Here is a 23,252-nt window from a genome sequence, read left to right as displayed (position 1 = left end):
AAACAACCCTCTGTGGAAAAACAGTAGCAGGAAAACATTCCTGTACCTGTCCGTGCTTGACGTTCGACATCTCAGCTCAGAAAAATTCGCTTGTTGATGCGTTTTGCTGAACATTTAAACATACATTTTAGCCTACATTTTAGTGTAACCTCCATCTTCCTCCATCTACAGAGCACTCGTCCTCAAGTTCTGAGGATTCCCATGAGTCCGAGAAAGGTTTGTGTTTGGTTTCTTCTCGTCCGTATAGTAAGTAAACACATCCTGGACTCAACATCTAACTTCTAAACTCTTCTCTTATTGTCAGACTTGGAAAGTGAAGAGGAGACTCAAGGCCCATCAGATTCAGACTACTGGAAAGGTCCAGCTCCTCTTCTGGAGGAGAAATCACGGTGAGCTTTTTCCAGTAACGGTGTTCACAAAAATCCACTTTCGTTCCAATAAAAGCTCCAGAGGTTTCTTCTAAAAACCTGTTGACGCAATTATGAAGACAACCTTCGACTGTGGAATTTCTGAGCTAAAGTAAAAGGTGGAGTTGACCAACAATCAGGCGATCGGGTGGTGGCGCCGAACGGTAGAGCAGCCGAAAGAGCGACAACGAAGATTAAAGGCAGGGTCTCAGATTTTTGAGAAATGCTTCAGAAAACTGAGTCGGGCCGAATAATAAACAAAAGACCAAACCGCCAATGAGCAGAAAGGGGCGGGGCTTGTCAGTATGGGCGGAGAGAGTGTTCGGTGCGCGTGTGTGACATTAGCAGAAAGCGGTTTTAACATCGACATGGAGGATAAAAACAAAGAAAGAAAGAGAAGAAAGACTTACGATAAGGACAAGAAGTAGGACGTGTTAATATAGGATCAGCTTTCCAGCGCTGGAGAGAACTGAAGGAGCAGGAAGTTGGCCACATATTCACAGGTTGGAGTTTCCCGAGTCAATAACTCCTGAGCTAAACGCTGTTACTACACAAATAACACCTCTTTTCTATCGTAGTAATGTAGAGAGGCAGCTACAACCGCGTTTTGTGTAGTAACAGCGTTTAGCTCAGGAGTTATCGACTCGGGAAACTCCGACCTGTGAATATGTGGCCGACTTTACTTAAGACGCCGAGGCGCTTTTTTCCTTCTCGATAGGTGAGTAACGTTGGTTTTGCTTTGTTACACAGAACTAATATATGCCTTTGTCCTTTACATCATTATGCTTGTGTGGCATTTTTGCTTGTTTGTTTATCTACAATCGTATTGTTCTTCCCTTCAGCTATGATAAAGACACGTTTCTTTCCGTTAGTCGCCCGGGTTACGTATGTACGTGTGGGCGGAGCTATCTATACAGGGGCGGGACCCGTTCGGGTTAGGGGCGTGTTTGTTTTGGTGATTTCAAATGACGTCATTGGCTTTCAAATATCGACGACCTCACCTTTAACTGAAAGTAAAAGCAAGTTACACAAGAGATGGCACCAAATTCTGTGAGAGTGAAAAACGTTCTAAACGGAGATCCTGGACAAAACAGCGTTCGCTTGAATGAACTCTTTATTTTGATGCTATCGATAGTGTAGATCATCGCATAACTGATTTGTTTCTCTTTTCCAGGGAAGACGAGTTTGACGAATACTTCGAAGGCATGTTTCTTTGAGCACGACCGCAGGACGGACAACCTCACGGACGACCTTTCCAACGATTCTTCCATATACAGAGCGAATAAAACAAAACGCTCACCGCTTCGGTCGACGGCCGCTTCTCTCACGCAGATTAAACCGTTTACACGTCCCGGATGATATTTCTAAGCTCTATATCTTTTATATACGTATTATTTTTTTTGTAATAACTGCAGACTGTTTGAAACTCTGACTGAATTTGAGGCTGGCTATTAAACAGGATTGTAAAAGTGTTCACGTCAGTTATTTTTCTCACGGACCAGAACGTACCGTGTCACACATGGAGGTGATTATTCTGCTCACTTTATAATCAGAATCCAGTCACAAAAACATCCATCCATCCATCCATCCATCCATCCCATTATCCTACTAGGTCGCTTGAAACCTGGAGCTTATCCCAGAGTACACCTGGTTCAGGTTGTAGACACCAAACAAACTACATTTAAAGCTCTTTGCTCTGTAATGATTTGTGATACAGCAAGTCTGACCTTTAGGATAAGAACGTTCCAGGGTTTGACCGAAGCAACCTGCTACTACTCTCGGCCACCAGCCACCTGAGCCTCTTTACTGTGAGATCATCCAGCTTTACTAGATAATCCCTGAGATGATAGAGACATCTCAGTGACTTCCAAGTCCTCTAAAGAACCTGACAGAAATAGCTGTGTATGGATAAAAAGGGCAGTATAGAGAAGTGGCTCTTCAGGACACCGGAGATTTGACTTGTCTATCGATGCCATGTTTTATAGCGACTTTCGGTATTTGGTCATTTGTTCAGTCAGCGAAACATTTTAGGGAACGTTTCCAATCAAAGCCTTTATAATGAAAAGAAGCAGGTCAGTTAACGGAGTAAAGGTCTATACTGGTCAAGTTACAAGCCATTTGGTGGTTGTGTGTATTACGTGTAATCTCTTGATATCATGAACAACAACGAGATTAAATATCTGTTTTCAGATCGAACAAACCGTGGATCTGGTTCATATATTAAACCTGGCTCACACTTATATAACAAACACAGGTCCTGCTACTGTGATCTGTTTTATATAAGCAGAAACGTCAAGCTTAAACTCGAACAAACTCGAGCTTCCTCGAGTCTTCTTACAGCATTTCGGTTCTGTCAGGAAACGTTCAGGCCCGTGGTAGCCCAGTGGTTAAGGTGTTGGGCTACCGATCGGAAGGTTGTCATTCCGATCCCCGGTCCGCCAAGCCGCCGCTGTCGGGCCCCTGAGTAAGGCCCTTAACCCTCAATTGCTCAGCTGTATAAAAAATTAGATAATGTGAGATAAGTCGCTCTGGATATAAGGGTATATCTGTTAAATGCTGTAAATGTAACCTTTAAATCAAGTGATTCTGCTTTTTTTTTTAAATTAATTTTATTACATATTAAGCAAAAAAAAATAATAATAATACAAGTTGGTGCTTGGTTGTTTCTTTCTCCAACATTGTTACTTCCAGTTTAAATAAGTACAAGTATTTTTTATATAAATATATATTTAATATATAAATATGAACGACTTACTAATCAAGTGTTATTGACGGAATTATTTATTTATTTATTTTTTAAATTCGGACTCTGAATTAATTCCATGTGGTAGAATTTAGCCTTTACACTGCGGCCTTTGCGATAGTTACTGGAAGTCCGTCTTAGATTAAAAACTAGTGATACATGAAATCAACCACAAAGCGATCATCATACTGTACATCATATTCCGTTTGTGCTGGTGTTTTCGCGGCGTAGACGACACGTCCGCACCGGAAGTCGTTTTCCGTATCGGCCCTTTCCGTCTAGAATAGGTTTAGTGGGGAAAAAAAAAACAACCAAAAGTGGTCAATCCTGAGGTCCAAAAAGACCTTCCGTCTGCTGTCACGTGTAGCTGCTCGGTCGGGATCTTTGTCCGATGGTGATGGTTCTTTTTAAAACATGGTGCATGTTTTAGACTTCCCAACTTCAGTAACTTCTGGTCCTTCTGCAGAAAGGAAGAAACAAGGAAAAAGGGTAAAAGACAGAGCTAACGAATTCCATGCTCTTACCATCACATGGATGTTCTTTGGTGAGCATATGATTTATATGCTCACCAAAGAACATCCATGTGATGGTTATAGGGTTACTGTTAACCTAAGCCATAGGTATGATGTTAAAATGGTGGGTTAATGTTCAGTTCATTGCGTCTAAGTGAAGCTTTACGGAGACCTTGTTTGTTCTCCAGTTTCTTCTTTTCATTCTCAATGGCATCTAGTTTAGCTTGATAAGCATCAGCCAGCTCTTTCCAGTGGGCTCTGTTGTTGTTCAGACCATCAAACATCGGAGTGATCTCCTTATGGAACCTTGAAAATTCCTACGTCGAGCAAAAGAGTCCGGTTAATAATCTCGCCTTTGAAAAAGCTTGAGGAAGAACTAAAAAGGTTCTGTTGAACATCTCGCAGACAAAAAAAAACAGTGTCTGACTCACCTTGTAGACGAAGGAGCACACGAAATCGATGAAGCCGCATTGCATCTTGGGAAGCTCATCTGCCTTCCTCCTGTCCATCATGGGCTGAGGAAAGATTTCGACAACAAACGTTTATCAAAATAGACGAAAACCTAAATAAACTAAATCTTATCGGGTTTTAATATACTTTATAAAGAGGAGAAAACATTTTGATCGCTTACAATAGGTTCTTGATCGAGTACGTTCCTCTCTAGGTCTCCCTGCTCCCAGAATTCCGCAGCCACCATCAGAGCCACCTTGAACGACAAACGAAAAAGTAAACACTGTTTAGAAAGTTGCTCGAGAGGTTAACTAGATCATCGAGCGAGCGGTGTGTAAATTCTCAGTAAGTACCTTGCTCTGGACCTCCCATGGTTTCGTGATGGCAGACAGGTCACAGCCGGTCATCATCATGGCCCTTACGTTCAGCCGGAAAGAAAAATGATCACAGCGGGTCCAAAATAATCCCAGATATTTTCTAATTTTATCATTTATAAATAATATTATTTACATGATGATTTCTTTCCTTATGGGATTGTTGGCTATGTAACTAATGGCTTCCTTCTCGTCGGTCATCGGTTCTGTGGCATCAACGATCTTCTGGAACATTGTTCTTTTTCTGTGAAACATTTGAGAATTTAGACCGGCCGGTCGTTTTTTGTGATCTGTTAAGACGGATCGACGGAAGCGAAAGGGGACGGGGAGTGAGACCTACTTGAAGTACAAAGCCAGATCGGTGGCGATGATGCAGACGTCGTGTAAATGCTGTACTGTCTCGAACTGTCGTTTCTGTAGACTCTGGAAAATGTTTATGTTCTGCACACGGAAGAGAACAAGACAGTGAGATGTAGTATCGTGTCTTCGTGTACTACGGTCAAAAATAAACGTGGACACCCAACCACCTCACCCATCGATAGTTTGGTTTGTCTACGATCTAACAGGGCTCAGACATGGTCCAGCATGAAAATGGTACTGTTTAGAAAGTATGGTATATAAAGATGGAAGGATGGAGTTGAAGAACAACAGTGTCCTGCACTGACCTTGCTAGTGGACCACCATCCAAAAGAGGTCCTTGTAACACAAAAGAAGGAACTAAATCTTGGACAAGCACATTACATGGATGTGGCGGTCAGGTGTTCCGGGACGTTTGGCCGTATAGTAGACATACGCTTTACATACCTCTTCTGCCATAAGAGTTTTGCTATATTCAAGATGATGCCTCTCCAGAATAGAGGAACCATGAAGTTTGGCCAAAGGTGAAGCACTCCTGCAAAGGAAATGGGATGATTATACAGTATATGAAGTAAATCTGCAACAAAAACAGGTGAAATTTGGATTTAAAAGAACAGTCGGTTCATACTTTGTCTGATAAAGATTGTTGGTACCCCTGTGGTCAATATCATGGCAAAAAGCAGCTGCCACCATCGCAAAGGCATCGAGGTCAGAGTAGTATTTTCTTAGCTTTCCAGTCTGCTTGGACAGAGTCGGTGGTGGAAAAGGGAAGGGGAACAAATAAATAAAGCTTGGTTATTTGTCAGATACATCAGAGGGACAACGTCTGGTGCCGTTTGTGTACGCTCGTCTCACTCGGGTGATTATGAATGCTCTTGTGAACATCCCTACTATACTGAGGGCTGGTTGACTGATGCAACATGCCAATAACACACCTCGGTGGGTAGCAGCAACGTACAAAAAAAACCTGTAGTTAACGTTCAGATCAAACATCACACAAAACACAGAATAGTGAGAAAATGGCTGGTTAAAGAGCGAGGTACTATTAGAACGGCTGGTTCGAGAAAAATAAACTCTTTACAGCTACGGTTGGGGGGCACGGTGGCTTAGTGGTTAGCATGTTCGCCTCACACCTCCGGGGTTGGGGGTTCGATTCCCGCCTCCGCCTCGTGTGTGGAGTTTGCATGTTCTCCCCGTGCCTCGGGGGTTTCCTCCGGGTACTCCGGTTTCCTCCCCCGGTCCAAAGACATGCATGGTAGGTTGATTGGCATCTCTGGGAAACTGTCCGTAGTGTGTGTGTGTGTGAGTGAATGAGAGTGTGTGTGTGCCCTGTGATGGGGTGGCACTCCGTCCAGGGTGTATCCTGCCTCAATGCCCAATGACGTCTGAGATAGGCACAGGCTCCCCGTGGCCCGAGAAGTTCGGATAAGCGGTAGAAAATGAATGAATGAATGAACTACGGTTGTAGCCTATCTTTACGCAGATGGGCTACAACAGTAGAGGACCACATCTGGTGAAAGGAAGAACAGGAATCCGAGGCTACGGTGGGAAAGTGGACGGTTGACGATCAGAGCTTCATTGACATGCAAAATTAAGGGTCAAAATGTGAGCACTGAACCAAAATTTAGTGACAAGTATGTTGTTCTTGGGCCTCTACAAAACTAAGCATCTTTCCCCTGATTATATAGACCAACTTCCAGCAAGATGATGCACCATGTCACAAAGTCTTCTAAAACTGGTTCTATGACCCTGACAATAAGTTCAGTGCACTTCTGTGGCCTCCTCAAGATCTCCCCAGATCTGCATCCAAGTACCAAATACCATTTGAATGTGGATGAACAGGAGACTCTCACAAATCTGCTGCAATTACGGGTTGAAATCGTATCAACATGGACGGATATCTAAGAGCGATGGTTCCAACACCTTGAGGAATCCATGCCATAAAGACCTGAGTAGCTGATGTGGAGATTTCAGGCTGTACCAAAACATTTATAGGAGTCGGAATCGAATAAAAATGGACTCACCTGGAGTAAACAGAACATGGTCTGACCCACGTTGAAGCCATGCCTCCAGTTGTGGTACGTGATGTCTCTGTAACCCTTCCTGACTGTGTACATCCATCTGGTTAGAACCTAAGGTATGTTTTGTGAAAGTCACTACAAGATACAAACCAGCACTTCATTTTAAAATGTTGTACAAATAATCTCATGGAATTACAGACACATATAATCCTCTTAGGAGCTTTGAATTTATTAACTGATCGTTATAGAACATCCGTAATGCTTACCGTCCACTCGAATGGGAACGCTTGTTATTTTACGCTTATCGTGTTAACGTCAGAATGGGAAAAATATGATTTCTGTGACTTTAACTGGGACATGACTGTTGGTAGCAGATGGCTTGAGGATTTCAGACAGAAAGTGCTAAATGGGTTTTCTAGAGTCTCTAGATTTTTATCAGAATGGTAGTAAAAAAAAAAAAGAAAATCCTGAGCGGGTTGAAACACCTCGACGAGACTTCAGACGTCGGAAGGTGAGTGTATGATCCGTGTGACGTGAACATGTGTCTGACCTCTGGAGGAACTTTGAACTTCTCCACCACACCGAGTTCAAAGAAGCAGCGGATACCGCACTTGATAAGGTCGACTTCAGACAGAGGGAAGTCACTGAAGCGGAACTCCAGCAGCTCGACATCTTTGGCTTCAGGTATGTTTGCCCTCTGTTTATGAGCATGTGCGAGAACATAAGCATAATCATCATCAGGCATAATGCCATAATGCCAACTTCCTTATTTCCGCTTTGACTTGTTATGTGAACTAAATGTCCAGCAAATGCTGGACGCTGGAACTCTGAGTGGAAAAAAAAAAGTCTTACCAAGAGTTTGTACAATTCTTTTTGATCACATTCCTCTGGTTCTTTGCTGTACTTATCCCATGTGTTCTGCAAGACACGAACAAAAGTATATAAGATTGATAAAATATCGAGTCTGAACCGTACTGAAAAATAATAAACTCATCAAGGCTCACCAAGATCTCCTGGACCTCATTGTTGGTTGCTTTTGTTTGATAAAGAACCATTTCCTGTGCAATATCTTTTCTCCACTCCATCCTGTTGAGCTTATCATAAGTATCACAGTTGAGCACAGACCAACCCAGAAATTGTGTGAGGGCCTGCGTGGAAAGTAGACGGTAAAAATCTCACGGACTCACAAGCAATTTCTCCACCGAACATCTGATGTCTCACCTCGGTGATCTGCTCGTCTTGCTCTTCGAAAGGCTTGCCATCTTTTCGGTTGAAGAAAGTAGCGACGCCTACGATTTCCTCTTTTTTGTTGACTATCGGAAGAGACAAGACGTTCTTGATGACAAAGCCGGTCTCGTCCACTGCCGTTTTCTGAGGTTTAGAACAAACGGGAAGAAACTGAAGCGGAATGCTCAGATGGAATATAAAGATGAATCTCATGTGAATAATACAATGCGTCTGTCCAAATTAAAAAAAAAAAAGGGTGTTAGTAATGTATTGGGCAACAACGAGCCCTTGTAAATATACAAGGGATAAAAAAGATGGACACCAGGGGGACACAGTGGCTTAGTGGTTAGCATGTTCGCCTCACACCTCCAGGGTCTGGGTTCGATTCCCGGCTCCGCCTTGTGTGTGTGGAGTTTGCATGTTCTCCCCGTGCCTCGGGGGTTTCCTCCGGGTACTCCGGTTTCCTCCCCCGGTCCAAAGACATGCATGGTAGGTTGATTGGCATCTCTGGAAAATTGTCCGTAGTGTGTGTGTGTGTGTGTGTGCCCTGTGATGGGTTGGAACTCCGTCCAGGGTGTATCCTGCCTCAATGCCCGATGACGCCTGAGATACAGTAGGCACAGGCTCCCCGTGACCCGAGATGTTCAGATAAGCGGTAGAAAATGAACACAGAAGTGTTAAATGTAAATTTTAACTTTGTCATTTTTATTCAGAATTTTTTTAATTTCCGTTTTAAATTTGACACAATTTCCGTTGTTAAAATTAATTAATTTATTCATTTTCTACCGCTTTATCCGAACTTCTCGGGTCACGGGGAGCCTGTGCCTATCTCAGGCGTCATCGGGCATCGAGGCAGGATACACCCTGGACGGAGTGCCAACCCATCACAGGGCACACACACACTCTCATTCACTCACACACACACACACTACAGACAATTTCCCAGAGATGCCAATCAACCTACCATGCATGTCTTTGGACTGGGGGAGGAAACCGGAGTACCCGGAGGAAACTTCCGAGGCACGGGGAGAACATGCAAACTCCACACACACATAAGGTTGTCAAAATTGCTTTTCGAACTGATTTATATGAATACAGTTATCTTAGCATATATAGTAATTATGCTGCACTATAATTGCGTATTTTTTTCCTCTTTGCTTCTACAGATTCTATTTCTGTTTTTCTTAGGTCTGTTTTTATTCTATATTTAAAATTCTATTTAAATTCTTTGATTTGACCTGTATTTTCATATCTTTCATATATAATCCTGTATTTTCAATTCAATTCAATTCCATTCAATTGAATGTATTTATAGTGCTTTTAACAATGGACATTGTCTCATTGCAGCTTTACTAATGTGTATAAATTCAGGAGATAAATTTATCCCTAATGAGCGAGCATGAGCCGTCGGTGGCAGGGAAAAACTCCCTGAGACGACATGACGAGGAACCTTGAGAGGAACCTGGCTCGGAAGAGAAGCTCGTCCTCATCTGGATGACACCAGAGTGGATTTGTGTAACCAGGAGCTTGAAGCAACTTATAAATATGAGCGTCACTTCAGTGTAAGATTTTTTTTTCCCTTTATCCGTTTAGGAAGAACGTGGATGGTGGATTGGCTACACCGAATTGCTTTCCACCTCACCGCCATTGTGTCTTCAAATCCACCAGGAGAAAGTGCTTAGTGAGGAAGAATTGAAGAAATGAATTCCGAATCAGTTTCATCAAATCATTCACTGAGCTCTCGTGTCCTACAAAAGTGGGTGGAGTCCAGGATAGAGATATCTCATTGCAGGAGAATAACTTTAAATGGAAGGTAAATTGAGCCTTGGCTCTTGGGGGACAAATGAAGCTAAACCAAACCGGCAACAATAAATAAATAAATAAATAAATAAATAAATAAATGCCTGAAACGTATAACAAATGATTTTCTTTAATCTTAAGTCTTAACTGTTATAGTTGCAGTTAACGATGTAATTAAAATAAAGGAGTGGAAGGAAATTCTGAACTGTTCTGTGCACCGTACCTGAAACTTGAAGTATTCGTCCGCAGCAACGTTCATCATGTTACAAATCTGCAAACAGCAACACAGCTTCACTTTAACGGTAAATCTGAAATTAAGAGACTTTCGTTTCTAGACCATATGGTTGGTTACTTAACCTTTTTTTAAGACGCTTAGTAAGCAGGAGGATATTATTTTATTAGGAAAAGAGCTTACGAATCCATTTTCAGCTACATAGGTGGGGAGTCCACTAACAAGGGCCCAGTGATCTGCAGGTGGTCCCCTATCAGGAAATTAAAAAGAAAGCACGATACAGCTTAGCATTAAATTCGCAGTGGTGTACAGTGAACACAGAGGTTCTGGTCAAATCCCAGGCAGTACAGTACAGTACGGTACTTACGGGATGACTTTGATTTCTTCCTTAGCTTCTAAAAGATAATCAATGATTTTGTAGAAGTTGATTTCCTGGGAAACAAGAAACAACAAACACGGGGATATCAGTCGTGTCCCGAGAGTCTGTTTTAAATAGAATAATATAAATCGGGAAAAGATGCAAACCCTGCCATCGGGTGTCTTGGGCCCTTTGTACGGTTCCACGTCTCCCAGTTTAATCGGCCATTCGTCGTAGAATTCCTAATCAGACACAACGACATAACGATAAGAAGGTGCTAAAAAAGGTCATCGGTGGCGAACGAGCGATGCGTGTCTGCTATGAATGATGTACCTTCTCTTTGGTCATATCCAGTAGCCCTACAGAATACCTCTCACACTGCAGGTAGGTCCTCACAGTGTACAGAACTTTGTGAAACTGTCTCTCGATGTCAGTCAACTCCTCAAACACCTTGCTGGCAGACCAGAGAAGAACCTGCGGTATCAGGGAAAGAGCGACACTCATGTGGCCTCGCCATTGGCTTTGGAAGAAAGTACAGAAAGTTCTGGTCGGGTTCTCGACGGGTTACCTGACTTCTTCTGGATTCCACGTTCCACATGTAATTGGTGTAATGCTGAACAGCTATGACTGAGGCAAAGTCTAAGTACTTGTTGAAGAGCTTTGAAGAGAACGAAATATATTAAGAAGGTTAGTAAGTTGCTCGTTGTGGTAGGGAGTAAATGCAACGGGATTTGGGAATGTTTGCTTTTTACAGTTAATGGCCTTTTAATTAAAGTTAAACCTAGTGTTTAGTTTCGTGTTTAGTGGTCACTTACTTCCCATCACTTCCCCGTCTCATATAGGACTCTAGAACATTCATTCATTTTCTACCGCTTATCCGAACTTCTCGGGTCACGGGGAGCCTGTGCCTATCTCAGGCGTCATCGGGCATCAAGGCAGGATACACCCTGGACGGAGTGCCAACCCATCACAGGGCACACACACACACTCACACACTACGGACAATTTTCCAAAGATGCCAATCAACCTACCATGCATGTCTTTGGCGGAGGCGGGAATCGAACCCCCAACCCTGGAGGTGTGAGGCGAACGTGCTAACCACTAAGCCACCGTGCCCCCTGACCCGACTCTAGAACAAGGAAGCTATATTTGACTCTAGCACTCAAGGTTGCAGATTTGTGACAGTCTGACTGTAGCAGTGTTTAGTCGTGTGTCTATCGGTTGTTCCTCCGATGTTCTCTTTGAGTAGAGTAGAGTAGAGTTTGGTAGAAATGACCAAAAACTAGATGAAGACACACGAGCACCGTACAATTCGGTTCTAATCTCACTATTTGGCATCAAAGCGGAAACATCTCCACTTACTAATTCATCTGCTTTGGAGAATTCTGTTCCTCCGACTTTGTTTAACGCCATGATGACTCCCAGCAGATCCTTTCCACTCATAATGGGAGCAGCGATCATGTTTTTGGTGGTGTAGCCTGTCTGGTTGTCTACAAAGTCACTGAAGCGGGGGTTCTTGTTTAAAGAAAGAAAGAAAGAAAGAAAGAAAGAAAGAAAGAAAGAAAGAAAGAAAGAAAGAAAGATTCAGAAGAACATTTACTGAAATGAACTGATGGTTTCGTGATCATAAGGTAAGCTAAATGAATGCAATCTTCGACTTTTATCGTCACGTACTGCTAGTAACAATTTTGGATTTCGATTGGTTATTAAAGTGATACGTCTCTTTGTTTTTGGCTGGATACATCTTAAAAAGGAAATCCGTCATACACATTAAATACCACAGTTAACAAAAGAAACACCGGGCCATGAGACCGTCTTTAATCACGAGCTCACCTGCTTCACATCGGGTATGTTAACTCCCTTTTTGTTTGTGGATATTTGCCCAACTATGCCGATGTCGGTAGGGAACACGATTTCAGAAAACGGGTTGACCAGATTGCTCTCGTATGAGGAAGTAGCGGTAACGTCAAAAAGACACGTGGCGAGCTCTGGGATTCCATTCCTAGCTCGAAATATAAAGTAGCTGCATCGATCTGCATTCACTAGCAGACATATTCTCTGGAGGACCTTGTGCATGCTCTTCTCCATGAAGGTTTCACCCTGTAATTCCTTAACCAGATCAAATATGATGGCAGCCTCCTGGATCAGGGTGACATCTTTGTAGGAGGATGGATCTTTGATCTCGAGCTCGTCCGTGAAAGCAGCCGTGATGGCTTCGGTCCGGAACTTCTTATCAAAATACTCTTTTGCAAACTGTGGGTTATTCTCCAGGTATTTTTCCACACTGTCCTTGTCTGCCATCTTGTATCAGGTGTATGATTGTAAGAGTGTCCTTAAAGGAGATGCATCACCTGCAGAAAGCTAGAAGGAGAAAAATGAACCGGATTGCTTGATTTATTGGACGTCTCCTTCACCCGATCGCATCCTGCGCTAAAGAGCTGCATAAAGCACAAAAGGCTCCTGGTCTCCTCGGTCAAGCTGGAAGACTACGGTGGCTTACGGGCTGAAGGGATCAAAGCGACTGCTAATTAAAGTGACGTCATGACATTAAACCTCCTAAGCTTTCTTAACCTGCAAATCCCTGCACAGATCATTTTACCTTCTACAATCCAATCAGTGGCAAGACTTGTTTTGTGCTGTAAATTGTCAGGATGTAACATCCATTTCTCTGAAAAAGACCAGGGTAATGAACCTCCTTAGACCAGTTTTTTTTTTCGTTTTGGTCATTGGAGCTATTAGGTATGTTGATGACCTGAGCCATCAAAAACTTTCTTTAGCCATCCGGATAATCCCAGCTACGTCTAGCAATCGTAAATTGGCGCTACTGGACATTAGTAAATAGTAAATAAGTACCTACTATGAATCTATGGAACTATGGAAGGAACGTACACATGGTAGTTTTATCAGCGTCACCGATGAAGTCTACATTAATTTGCTTCACTTGTTTTCAGATACAGCAATGAGAAGTGACATTCAAAACCCGGGGTTATATTTAGCCATTTTGCTCAAGGATCTATTTCCAACAATGGGATTAAGACGGATTCGTTATGCTGCTGAATGTAAAAGAGGGTACAAACTTTTTTTTCTATTCTGAGGGGGAGGCGGAGGATATACCAGCAGTCTGACAGCAGAAGGCTTTGCAACTTTGGTAACTGGCACAGAAAATCCAGGATTAAGTAGGAGGTGATTACTAGGATGTCCTCGCTTCGCACAGCCGAGTGGTAACACACTGAATTTTACAGGCTGGAACCTGCAAATATGGTCTAGCAAATAAACCAGCTTTAAAAAAAAATGCAAGGTGCCTAAAAGTTAGAATATCAGTACCATGATGTTAAGGGTTTAGTCAGCTGAATGTAGCCCATAGCTAATTTAGCACCAAATGTTTTAGCCAAGATAAAATAAATAAATAAATAAATAAACCAATGACCAGTTGGTAAAATGACCAAAATGCTCCTGCTCCATTTACTCACTTCTACATCTTTACATCATCATTGATGAAGTCATGCAAGGGTACATGAACATAGAGAGAGTAGAACTGCTAAGACTTATCGAGGCTGAGAATGGGACAATTGAATGTTTGGGAACCGACCCAGCTACTGATTGATTAACACTCGGTGCCGATTCCAAGCCAGGGCAAAATAGGGGGTGTTGTTTCAGGAAAACACGACAATTTAAAATATGTGGATTGGATGATCTGCTGTAGCGACCCGAACAGAGAGCAGCAACAATATAAAATATTATAAAATATTTTAGTAAGTACAGATTATGGGGGTGCACGGTGGCTTAGTGGTTAGCACGTTCGCCTCACACCGCCAGGGTTGGGGGTTCGATTCCCGCCTCTGCCTTGTGTGTGTGAAGTTTGCATGTTCTCCCCGTGCCTCGGGGGTTTCCTCCGGGTACTCCGGTTTCCTCCCCCGGTCCAAAGACATGCATGGTAGGTTGATTGGCATCTCTGGAAAATTGTCCGTAGTGTGTGAGTGAATGAGAGTGTGTGTGTGTGCCCTGTGATGGGTTGGCACTCCGTCCAGGGTGTATCCTGCTTCGATGCCTGATGACACCTGAGATAGGCACAGGCTCCCCGTGACCCGAGGCAGTTCGGATAAGTGGTAGAAAATGAAATGAATGTACAGATTATCATGGCAGTCGCATTGTTGCCTCAGTGTCACATGCTCTCACGATTTCCAGTTGGGTTTCCTCTGGGTTTTCTGGTTTACTCGGACATCCCAAAGTCACCAAAAGTGCCCCTATTTTTGTAATGCTGTGCAATGGACTGGTATGAAGGACCCCTGTGCATTCCTGACTTGTGCCCGGCGTTCTCAGGATAAGCTCCCGATCCCAGCGATCGGACGCTGAATTCTGATCACACTATAATAAAACGTCTTGTCACAGTTTAGAAGACATGCAAGAACCTCTGCTAAAAGACTGTATCGTGTATCATGTACATCATTTATTAAGATCTGGTCCTTAAATCACAGCATAGCAGGAGAGAAAAATGTGGTAAACAGGAGCAATAGAACAGAAAGTACAAGTCTGAACATGCAAGCGGGTTTTTTTTTTCCTTCCTATGTATACACACATGTTTGAGAGGTTTAAGAGTGTTGATGGGTGTTTGCAAGAGTCATTTAGTGGACGTATGGCTAATAAAATAAATGTTTTTTTTAGTTTGTCTTCACTTTGCAAATCATATCAGAGATGAATCTTGAGCATACGTACAGGAACAAAGTTGTTTTCCAGATGTTTTAGTACCGTTAATGTTTTGTAACAAGGTTATGCGAGTTCTCTGGGGAGGGAACAAATGCAAAAAAAAAAAAAAGAAAAGAAAAAAAACCTGTCCAATGAACAAAATGCTTGGAAAGAAAGTTCTCAGTCTCTGGGTGGGATTGCGAAATGGTCTGCAGTGAGTCTGCCCTATATAAACTCGGTCTGTAACAGTGCTGAGCTTATACTCGTCCAGGATATCTGGTAAGCTTTGGTCTGGTCTAATGATTCTTAGGAAAACATCTGGAAAATATTTTTATATATATTTATGTATATAAAAAAATATATGTGGTCCTTGTAATAGACTATTAAATTAATTTTAGAAATCCATTTAGTTCATAACATTCGTGCTGTTTTGCAGATCCAACAGGCAGCAACATGCTGAAGCTCACAATCGTGCTTTGCTTCCTGGCCGTAGGCTGGGCACAAGAGTGTCAAGTTAGCAACATAGCGGTAAAAGAGAACTTTGACAAGTACAGGGTAAGGAAAGTGTTTTGTTTTTTTAATCTGTTCTAAATGAAATCTATTCATTTGCTGTTTTGAGGTCAGAACTGACTCATTCGCTCATTCGCTTTGCAGTTCCAGGGAACGTGGTACGCTGTAGCCAAGAAAGACCCATCAGGACTTTTCCTCCTGGATAACGTTGTCGCTAATTACAAAGTGGACGACCAGGGCATGATGACAGCCAGCGCTTTCGGCAGAGTCATCATCCTAAAGTTAGTTCGCAAGATTTTTTTCCTAAAGTCTTAATATTCCATGCATAATACACGCTTGGAAATGAAATTCTGTCTTCCGTGTGTCGTATTTTAGTAACTGGGAGATGTGTGCCAATATGTTTGCCTCTTTCGATGAAACCCCGGATCCTGCCAAGTTCAAGCTGAAATACTGGGGCGCAGCTGCATATCTCCAGAGCGGATGTAAGTTAATGAAGACTCATGAACTTAAACAGACCAGGATGAGTCTAAATAGAGTGAAAACTAACACTGCTGCAGGAAGAAACCTTGTACTTTAACCCTTAGTCTTGTGTCTGAAGTTGAACTTTGGTCTTGTTTTATTTATCTGTCCGACCAGACGATGACCACTGGGTCGTTGATACGGATTACGACAACTACGCCGTGCACTACTCGTGCAGAGAGCTGGACACAGACGGCACCTGTCTGGACGGTTATTCCTTCATCTTCTCCCGTTACAGGGGCGGATTGAGGCCCGAGGACCAACCGATTGTGACCGAGAAGAAGAAAGAGATCTGTCTGCTGGGCAAATACAGGCGTGTCACTCACAACGGTAAGTGCCGTGAACGCCGGCTCGATAAATAAGATAATAAAATGCGCCCGAACACACCGTTGACCCGCATGACGCTGATCTTCTTTCTTTGCAGGTTTCTGTGACGCCTGATTTCATCCAGATAAAGGATTTTTTTTTCGTGTCAATACATAAAATAAGTGTACATAAAAATCAAATATTAATATGAATGGAATTAATTCTCCACGGCAGAAGCGTAGCGTTAAAACACGTACGTAACGACTCGACTGTGATGGTTGATGTACTCTGTAACCTGAAATTTTTTTCAAATAAAAAAATGTTGGTATTGGAGATCATTCGTTTGGGTTTTATTGCTAATGTGATAAACATACGGCGTTAGGACCTGAGCACTTGGGCTCGGAGTGGAAGTCTGGACACGATGTTCTGGGGTTACTAGGAGGTAGAAGTCTTCACGGGTCCACTTAGATCCGAAAACCCGAGGTCCGAACAGAGACCCGAGCGGGTTCGGGTCTAAAAGTTTCACGTGTACCTCGGACACGGGTCGGGTTTAATAATAGCTGCATCGGGTCTCGGGTAATTTAAAATGAATGTGTTTTTACCGAACGGACCCGAGAAGACCCGAACTACTGTATCTCGTGTGTGTGCATCGACTCGAGTCCTTTTCCAACCTCTCCTCTGTTTGCCAAGACTGCTTGTGACATGTGGCTGGCGACGTGCGGCTGGCGGTAAGCTAATTTACGTTGAAACAGACCTGTCAATCAATTTTGAATCCACTCTGTAGCGGTTACTTTAGTGTAGAGTTACGCAACATTCGGGTCCAGTCGGGTTAAAAAAGAATCGCCAACGGGTTGGGTCGGACTCGGGTCTAATTTTTTTGGGTTTGTCTCGGGTCGGGTCTTTCTTTTAAAAAAAATTAATAAATAATTATGCACATCGGGTTCGGGTAAAAAAAAAAAAAAAAAAAAAAAAAAAAAAAAAAAAAAAAGATTCTGGTCACTACGGGTCGGGTACATTTCTTTAGACCTGAGAAGACCTCTACTAGGAAGTACAGCGTACGATAAGAAAGGTCATGAAATGATGATGTCACGACAAAAGCTTTACGAAATAATTTACTTAAAAGGTAAAAAGACAATGTCATTTTAACATATTTATAAAAAAGGTGCATTATTGAATAACCCCATAAGTAGTAACTTAAATTTAGAGAAGATCTACCTTAAATATGAGCCAAAACAAGGGAAAGCGAATCCCTGTGACACGCACACGCCGTCAGCTAACCCGAAAAATACATTTCATTGGAATACAAAAATAAAAGATTATAATATAGGGAAAATTCATTTAAAAAATAAAGCATGATATTACTTAATCATGACATTCCTATCGTTATTTTTTTATTATTAGGTTGTTGTTTTTTTAACGAAAGCAGTAGTCGATATGTGCGAGGAGCTCTCTGTGCTGGCTTGTAGGATATGAAGCCCTGCAGCTGGGACACTCCAGAAAGCTCTCGTCCAATGCGTTGGAGCTTTTTAATGGAGACGTGGGGTTGAGTATGCAGTCCCGAATGGTCAGCTTATCCACATCCGGCCTGGCGTACGAGCTCGGCTCAGAGAACCGAGTCTCTCGCTGCTGCTTCGAGAAAATAAATAAATAAATACAAAAAGTGAGTCACTTATAAATCAACTTTTCCTCAAAGGGGTCAACTGATTATAAAATCTGAACATAATATAAACCACTGAATATATGAATAGTATCAGCTCGGATCTCCATGGTAACACCTTTACCTTCGTCTCCAAGTGTGTGATTTGGTCTCTAGCTTTGCGTAGCTCCTTTAGCACTTTGTGAAGCTGGTGCTGTAGACTTTGACGTTCCAGTTTCTCCTTCTCGAAGTCTCTGGAGGAGGACATCTGGATCTGCTGAATGAAGGTAGGAATGCTTTTAAAGAATCGTTCCGGGATCTCTGCGCTATAATTACGAGGTTCGCCGAGACAAAAGGTCCTACCTGCTGCTCTAAAAGTGCCATCTTTTTCTGATCTTCGTGCTGAGTCAGTATTGATTTCTGAAGAAAGTTCACCTTTTAGAGGAGACAACAAACATCACGCGTGTCAGTGAGAAAGGGACAACGTAGTGTCATTTTAATAGAAGTTTACAAATCTGACCCTTCTGTACGCCCATCTGTGCGGCCTACCTGCAGTAACAGCTCGGCCGCTCTCTTCCGTTCCTCGGCGAGCCTCACGTCAGCCGCCTCTAACTCGCCTTGCAGTCTGGCTACACGTTCCACGTTCAGCTTCCTTTCCTCCGCTAGAGTCTGTCGGCCGCTCCGGCGCTCCTCTTGCAGCTCGTCCTGGCCTCGCGCCACCTCGCGGCTCTTCTCTTCGTACCTGTCCTTAAGCTCCTGGAGCTCGGACCGTAGGCGGCTCGTGGTCTTTCGTTCCTCCTCCATCTCCTTCTGGATCTCCTGCAGCTGATTGGAGGCAGATGACTGACCTGGAAGCCGGTAATCAGAAACAGAGACGTCTGATGAAGCGCATCACGAGTACTGTATTTAAACATACGGTTCGAAACTTCTTCGCATCGGTAGAAAGCCAAGTGACTTCTTTTTCCGTTGCCAGATTGGTGACATGTAGTCTGTTCTGTTTTTAGCCCAAGCTTAGCAGCCCGACTTTATTAGTGTTGGGGTTTTTTTTTTTTTTTGCATTTTGTAAAAACTTAGTGAAGACATAGCACCAAGGGTCCCAAGGAAGCACGATGCTTAAGGAAAGGGACGAGATTGACTGAATTTATATGCAAAAAAAAATATGATTATAGTGATGGAAATTGGTAACGTGGGTAATATTTTTAAGTGGCATGAACTTCCTATTACTTCCTATGAAAGAATTTGTATTGCAAGACAAATTTTTCTCTTCCGGAACGAATTCGGTTCAATCCTTCGGTCCTGTCCACTTGTCCATGACTTCTACTGCTTGTCCAACCTACACTTTTCTATATGAATCTCCCGTTTGTATTTTTTTGTTGTACTGTGTATCTGAATTGATCTGAAGTTGCCAAGCTGGACATGCATGGTGGACCGTGTTGTCGGGACAACGGCAGAAGCGAGCTAACGTAAACGAGGTATGCCGAGACGTCGGCTCGAGGACGAGGTTAGTCGCCGAGGAAACGGAGCAGTCAGACCTTTAAAAACAGATGGATTTGGATTGACTCCAGCTCCTGTTTCGATCACTTCCTGTTGAAACAGTCTGGTCACAGTCAGGCCCTACCTTCTGAACAAGCCTCTGTCTGTTGGTGTTGCTTGGCTTGGTTTAACTGCTGCTCGAGCTCTGCGGTTCGGGCCAAAATCCCCTGAACATAGGCCTCTCTTTGCTGGTCATAAACAAGCCAGTGCTGATTTTTTTCCAGAGCCTTGCACAAGGGGAAAACAAACGGAAACAAAACAAAAAACGAGATTAGCATGTCATCGGGGTAAACGTCTTTGCCTTTAAGAGTTACTGAAGAGCGACAGAAGAAAATCTGACTCGACTCACATCTCGCAGTTGCTCCTGGACCACGACGAGCTCACCTGAAGGAACCTGTGAAATACAGGAGATTAGGTGATTCTTCGACAGGAGCGGGATTAAAGACTCAATAAGAGTCGCATGATAAAACATTCTGTAGCACGCTGCTCACTCTCAATCAAATTGGTCTGGTCTATCAGGAGATGATGACCAGTCGGTCCGGTGAGGGTTAAACCGAGTGAGCAGGAAGATTGGACACGGCACAGGATCCGAAGTGCTGCGTTATAATTAGATTATTACTGCTGTTCAAAACATCTGCTTGAGGTTGTAGAGACGAGTGGGAAGGGTTTTAAGAAAAAACAATGCCATCTGGTGGTGTGGCGAGAGCTACGCGCCGTACCGAAAGCTTTTTCATGGAAATGATCCTACAGAAACTATATTCCATGTACTGACACTGTACTGTAAACGATGCAGGGACTTTAATGGTGTTAAATTCTCTACCAGGAAACAACACTTTGCCAATATAAGGGTATCCTGGGTGTTTTTGTCCCCCATCATACACTTTTACTCCACACGAAATCTGGTGACTCCTTTTGTACAGCTACGTAGGAAAGCTTACCATGTTTCCTAATTGTATCATACATGAATCTCCCAAAAAAATAATAAATAAATAAATAAATAAAAAATCCCATCCCATCATTTTTAATCAGAAGTATCCAGGGTTAAACAGGTTAAACACGACGTTACTGACCTGCGTGTCAGTACCGCGTTTTTCGAGCGATTGAAACTTCTCAGTGACGACCAGCAACTTGTTTTTCAGGTCCTCAGTCTCCAGTGAAAGGTTTTGAAAGAGTTTCTCTCTCTGTTCTAACTCCTGCCTTTTCTGATCCAGTTGGTTCTGCAGCGACGCCACCACCTCTCCACATTCAGCCTGGAGCTGCTGCCTCAGCACTGAGATCTCCTTCTCCTTAGCCAGCAGCTGCTGTGTGTTCCTCTCCCTCAGCGTCTCCAGGGACAAAATTCTCTGTGAATTCAGTTGCGTTAAAGGGGCAGAGTTTATTTTATTATGTTCGGACTTCTACGGACAAAAGGAAACTCACCTCCAACAGCTTGGATTTATCCGAATCCTGACGTGTGGGATGATTCCTTCCATTTCGTCTCATTTCATCCAAAGACTTCTTCAACTGTCCATTTTCCTTCTTAAGTTTTTCAAGCTCGGCTTCTACAGCTTTGGAGCCACTGCTTTTAAATCCCAGTTTATTTGCAAAAGATTCCTTGGCTGCTTTATTTGCCATTGCTTTATTGTTCCCTACATAACAAATAGGTATATAACAAATGTTAAATGTTAGACAGACAAGACAGACGGGAAGGACAGGAAGACAGTCAGAGACAGACAGACATACAGATAGGCAGACAGACAGACATACAGATAGGCAGACAGACAGACATACAGATAGGCAGTCACACAGACAGATATACAGACAGTCAGACAGACAGGCAGGCAGATATACAGACAGTCAGACAGACAGGCAGGCAGATATACAGACAGTCAGACAGACAGACAGACAGGCAGGCAGGCAGATACACAGACAGTCAGACAGGCATACAGCCAGACAGACAGAGATATACAGATAGATATACAAACAGACAGAGATATACAGTCAGACAGACAGATACAGACAACCAGACAGACAGACAGATATACAGACAGACGGACAGACAGACAAGTCAAGAAGCTTTTATTGTCATTACAACCATATATAGCTGTTGCAGTACACAGTAAAATGAGACAACGTTGCTCCAGGATCAGGGTGCTACATAAAGCAAAGACAGGGCTAGGACTTAGTAAGTTAGTCCTAGATACATAAAGTGCAACTGTGCAACCTGTTGCAAACAGTGCAGGACAAGACAAACAAGACAGTACAGGACAAAAGACAGTGCAGACAAAAAATTACAATACAATACACAAAAGACAAACAGAAACAGCGCCCACCAGCGGGAATACTGTGTATTGCGTGCAGTAATATTATAATACAGTATTATAGACAGACCATTCACAGCAGAAGAACATTAAGAGAGCTGGAAATATCCTAAAAGTACTATTTTATATTACTTGTTGCTTATATGAAGTTACAAAGCTGTTATAAGTTGTTATAAATTCTCTACAAATCACTGTAACCGCAGCTCATGTGGGTTTAGCATAAAGCTACATAACAAAGCTGTCTAAAGCTGATCATTCACTCGAACTGTATTGTAATTAATAACCAATAAAAACAAACAAACCTGACTTCCGAGTGTGGAGTTTAGTTCAGATTTGTAGTAAATTAAAGCACAACATCGCCCAATAACACAAACGGTCTGCTGTTGTCACGCTTCCGGCTTGAAAACAAGTTTAAATGCGGCGCCGCGTCTTACGTCACTTCCTGTATATTTAAATTCTGGTGTAGTTGTTTTTTTACGTCATATTCCGACAAACTCCGCCTAATCCGTCAAGAGCGACTCGGCCGGTTTTGATGTAAATGTGTATTTAAGCTTGTTTACTTGTTGTGCGTTAGTGATGGTTATTTTCAAAGAATCGTCTCTTTTGGTTCGGTTCCCTTAGAAGTGTCGACTCTTACGGCTCCCAAGTATCACTCGGAGCGTTCTGTTTTATCCCAATTATTAATAGTTTGTGTTGTTGTTGAGCCATTTTTATTGTGTTTTCGTAAGAGTCTTATTTTTATGAATTTTTTTAGTACAAAAATGCAAAGTTACAATTGATTATACATAATAGAATGAAGCTAGTCTGTCCTCGCATGTGATTGGCCTCATGGTCTGCCCATCAAAATAAAGTCCCGCCCCTCCTGCATGTATTTACAGTAGTGCTGAGCAGGAGCGGCTGAAGATTCGGCTCCTCCCGTCAGAACCGACTCGTTCGCGGTCGACACATCACTATGTATCCTGCGTACAGGATGTTATGATGCTGGATCATTTCTGAATTGCAAATATGATATAATTATATATATTAAATAATACATACTACTGGATTTAAATGTATCAGGATCTCATTGGGGAGATATGATGAGAAGACATCTGTCATGTGATTGATTAATTGATTAAAACTATGAATCAATGAATTAATTAATATTAATTTGTGGTTTCTTTTCTTTTTCAGTCATGCCATCCAAATCTTAATTTACTTACAATTTATTATATACACAATTTATTAGAATACGAAGCTAAAATTTTCCCACTTACTTTTATTTATTTATTTATTTATTTATTT

General features: G+C 42.5%; 4 protein-coding genes across 9 annotated transcripts in view; 2 read left to right on the top strand and 2 right to left on the bottom strand.

Moving 5' to 3' along the window:
* The window catches only part of fra10ac1 (FRA10A associated CGG repeat 1), an 11,638-nt gene extending 9,759 nt beyond the window's left edge, over window positions 1–1,879 (top strand). For all 3 annotated transcript variants that reach the window (XM_027163264.2, XM_047817646.1, XM_047817647.1), the window contains exons 12-14: window positions 172–216; window positions 305–389; window positions 1,582–1,879. In XM_027163264.2, the coding sequence (XP_027019065.2) occupies window positions 172–216; window positions 305–389; window positions 1,582–1,624 (173 nt within the window). In that variant the 3' untranslated portion in view covers window positions 1,625–1,879. The remainder of the gene's footprint in view (window positions 1–171; window positions 217–304; window positions 390–1,581) is intronic.
* A 1,189-nt stretch (window positions 1,880–3,068) lies between these two features.
* pde6c (phosphodiesterase 6C, cGMP-specific, cone, alpha prime) lies at window positions 3,069–13,093 on the bottom strand. Its single transcript, XM_027163255.2, has 22 exons — window positions 12,315–13,093; window positions 11,844–11,996; window positions 11,050–11,139; window positions 10,815–10,955; window positions 10,649–10,723; window positions 10,491–10,555; window positions 10,307–10,373; window positions 10,115–10,162; window positions 8,086–8,235; window positions 7,869–8,012; window positions 7,717–7,782; window positions 7,415–7,561; window positions 6,868–6,975; window positions 5,472–5,581; window positions 5,291–5,378; window positions 4,827–4,927; window positions 4,623–4,730; window positions 4,466–4,529; window positions 4,294–4,368; window positions 4,094–4,177; window positions 3,835–3,979; window positions 3,069–3,610 (listed from the first exon to the last, which is right to left on the bottom strand). Exons 1-22 carry the CDS (start codon window positions 12,780–12,782, stop codon window positions 3,558–3,560), a joined length of 2,550 nt encoding a protein of 849 aa, XP_027019056.1. The 5' UTR covers window positions 12,783–13,093; the 3' UTR covers window positions 3,069–3,557.
* A 2,309-nt stretch (window positions 13,094–15,402) lies between these two features.
* Window positions 15,403–16,832, top strand: rbp4 (retinol binding protein 4, plasma). Its single transcript, XM_027163175.2, has 6 exons — window positions 15,403–15,443; window positions 15,601–15,719; window positions 15,819–15,955; window positions 16,050–16,156; window positions 16,311–16,523; window positions 16,618–16,832. Exons 2-6 carry the CDS (start codon window positions 15,618–15,620, stop codon window positions 16,632–16,634), a joined length of 576 nt encoding a protein of 191 aa, XP_027018976.1. The 5' UTR covers window positions 15,403–15,443; window positions 15,601–15,617; the 3' UTR covers window positions 16,635–16,832.
* A 761-nt stretch (window positions 16,833–17,593) lies between these two features.
* On the bottom strand, window positions 17,594–22,565 carry cep55l (centrosomal protein 55 like). Of its 4 annotated transcripts, none has more exons than XM_027163163.2 (9): window positions 22,271–22,565; window positions 21,088–21,296; window positions 20,739–21,011; window positions 20,018–20,062; window positions 19,754–19,895; window positions 18,685–18,983; window positions 18,499–18,570; window positions 18,281–18,409; window positions 17,594–18,128 (listed from the first exon to the last, which is right to left on the bottom strand). In XM_027163163.2, the coding sequence occupies exons 2-9, from the start codon at window positions 21,280–21,282 to the stop codon at window positions 17,913–17,915; spliced, it is 1,371 nt and encodes a 456-aa protein (XP_027018964.2). In that variant the 5' UTR covers window positions 21,283–21,296; window positions 22,271–22,565; the 3' UTR covers window positions 17,594–17,912. The 4 variants fall into 4 exon arrangements, with proteins under 4 accessions (XP_027018964.2, XP_047673823.1, XP_047673825.1 ...); XM_047817867.1 differs by having other exon boundaries at window positions 18,281–18,412; window positions 22,271–22,562; XM_047817869.1 differs by having other exon boundaries at window positions 17,594–18,125; window positions 22,271–22,562.
* Between the last annotated feature and the right edge of the window lie 687 nt (window positions 22,566–23,252).

Source organism: Tachysurus fulvidraco, chromosome 8, assembly GCF_022655615.1.
Source record: "Tachysurus fulvidraco isolate hzauxx_2018 chromosome 8, HZAU_PFXX_2.0, whole genome shotgun sequence".
NCBI lineage: Eukaryota > Metazoa > Chordata > Actinopteri > Siluriformes > Bagridae > Tachysurus > Tachysurus fulvidraco.
This window is presented reverse-complemented; position numbering and strand designations above follow the sequence as displayed.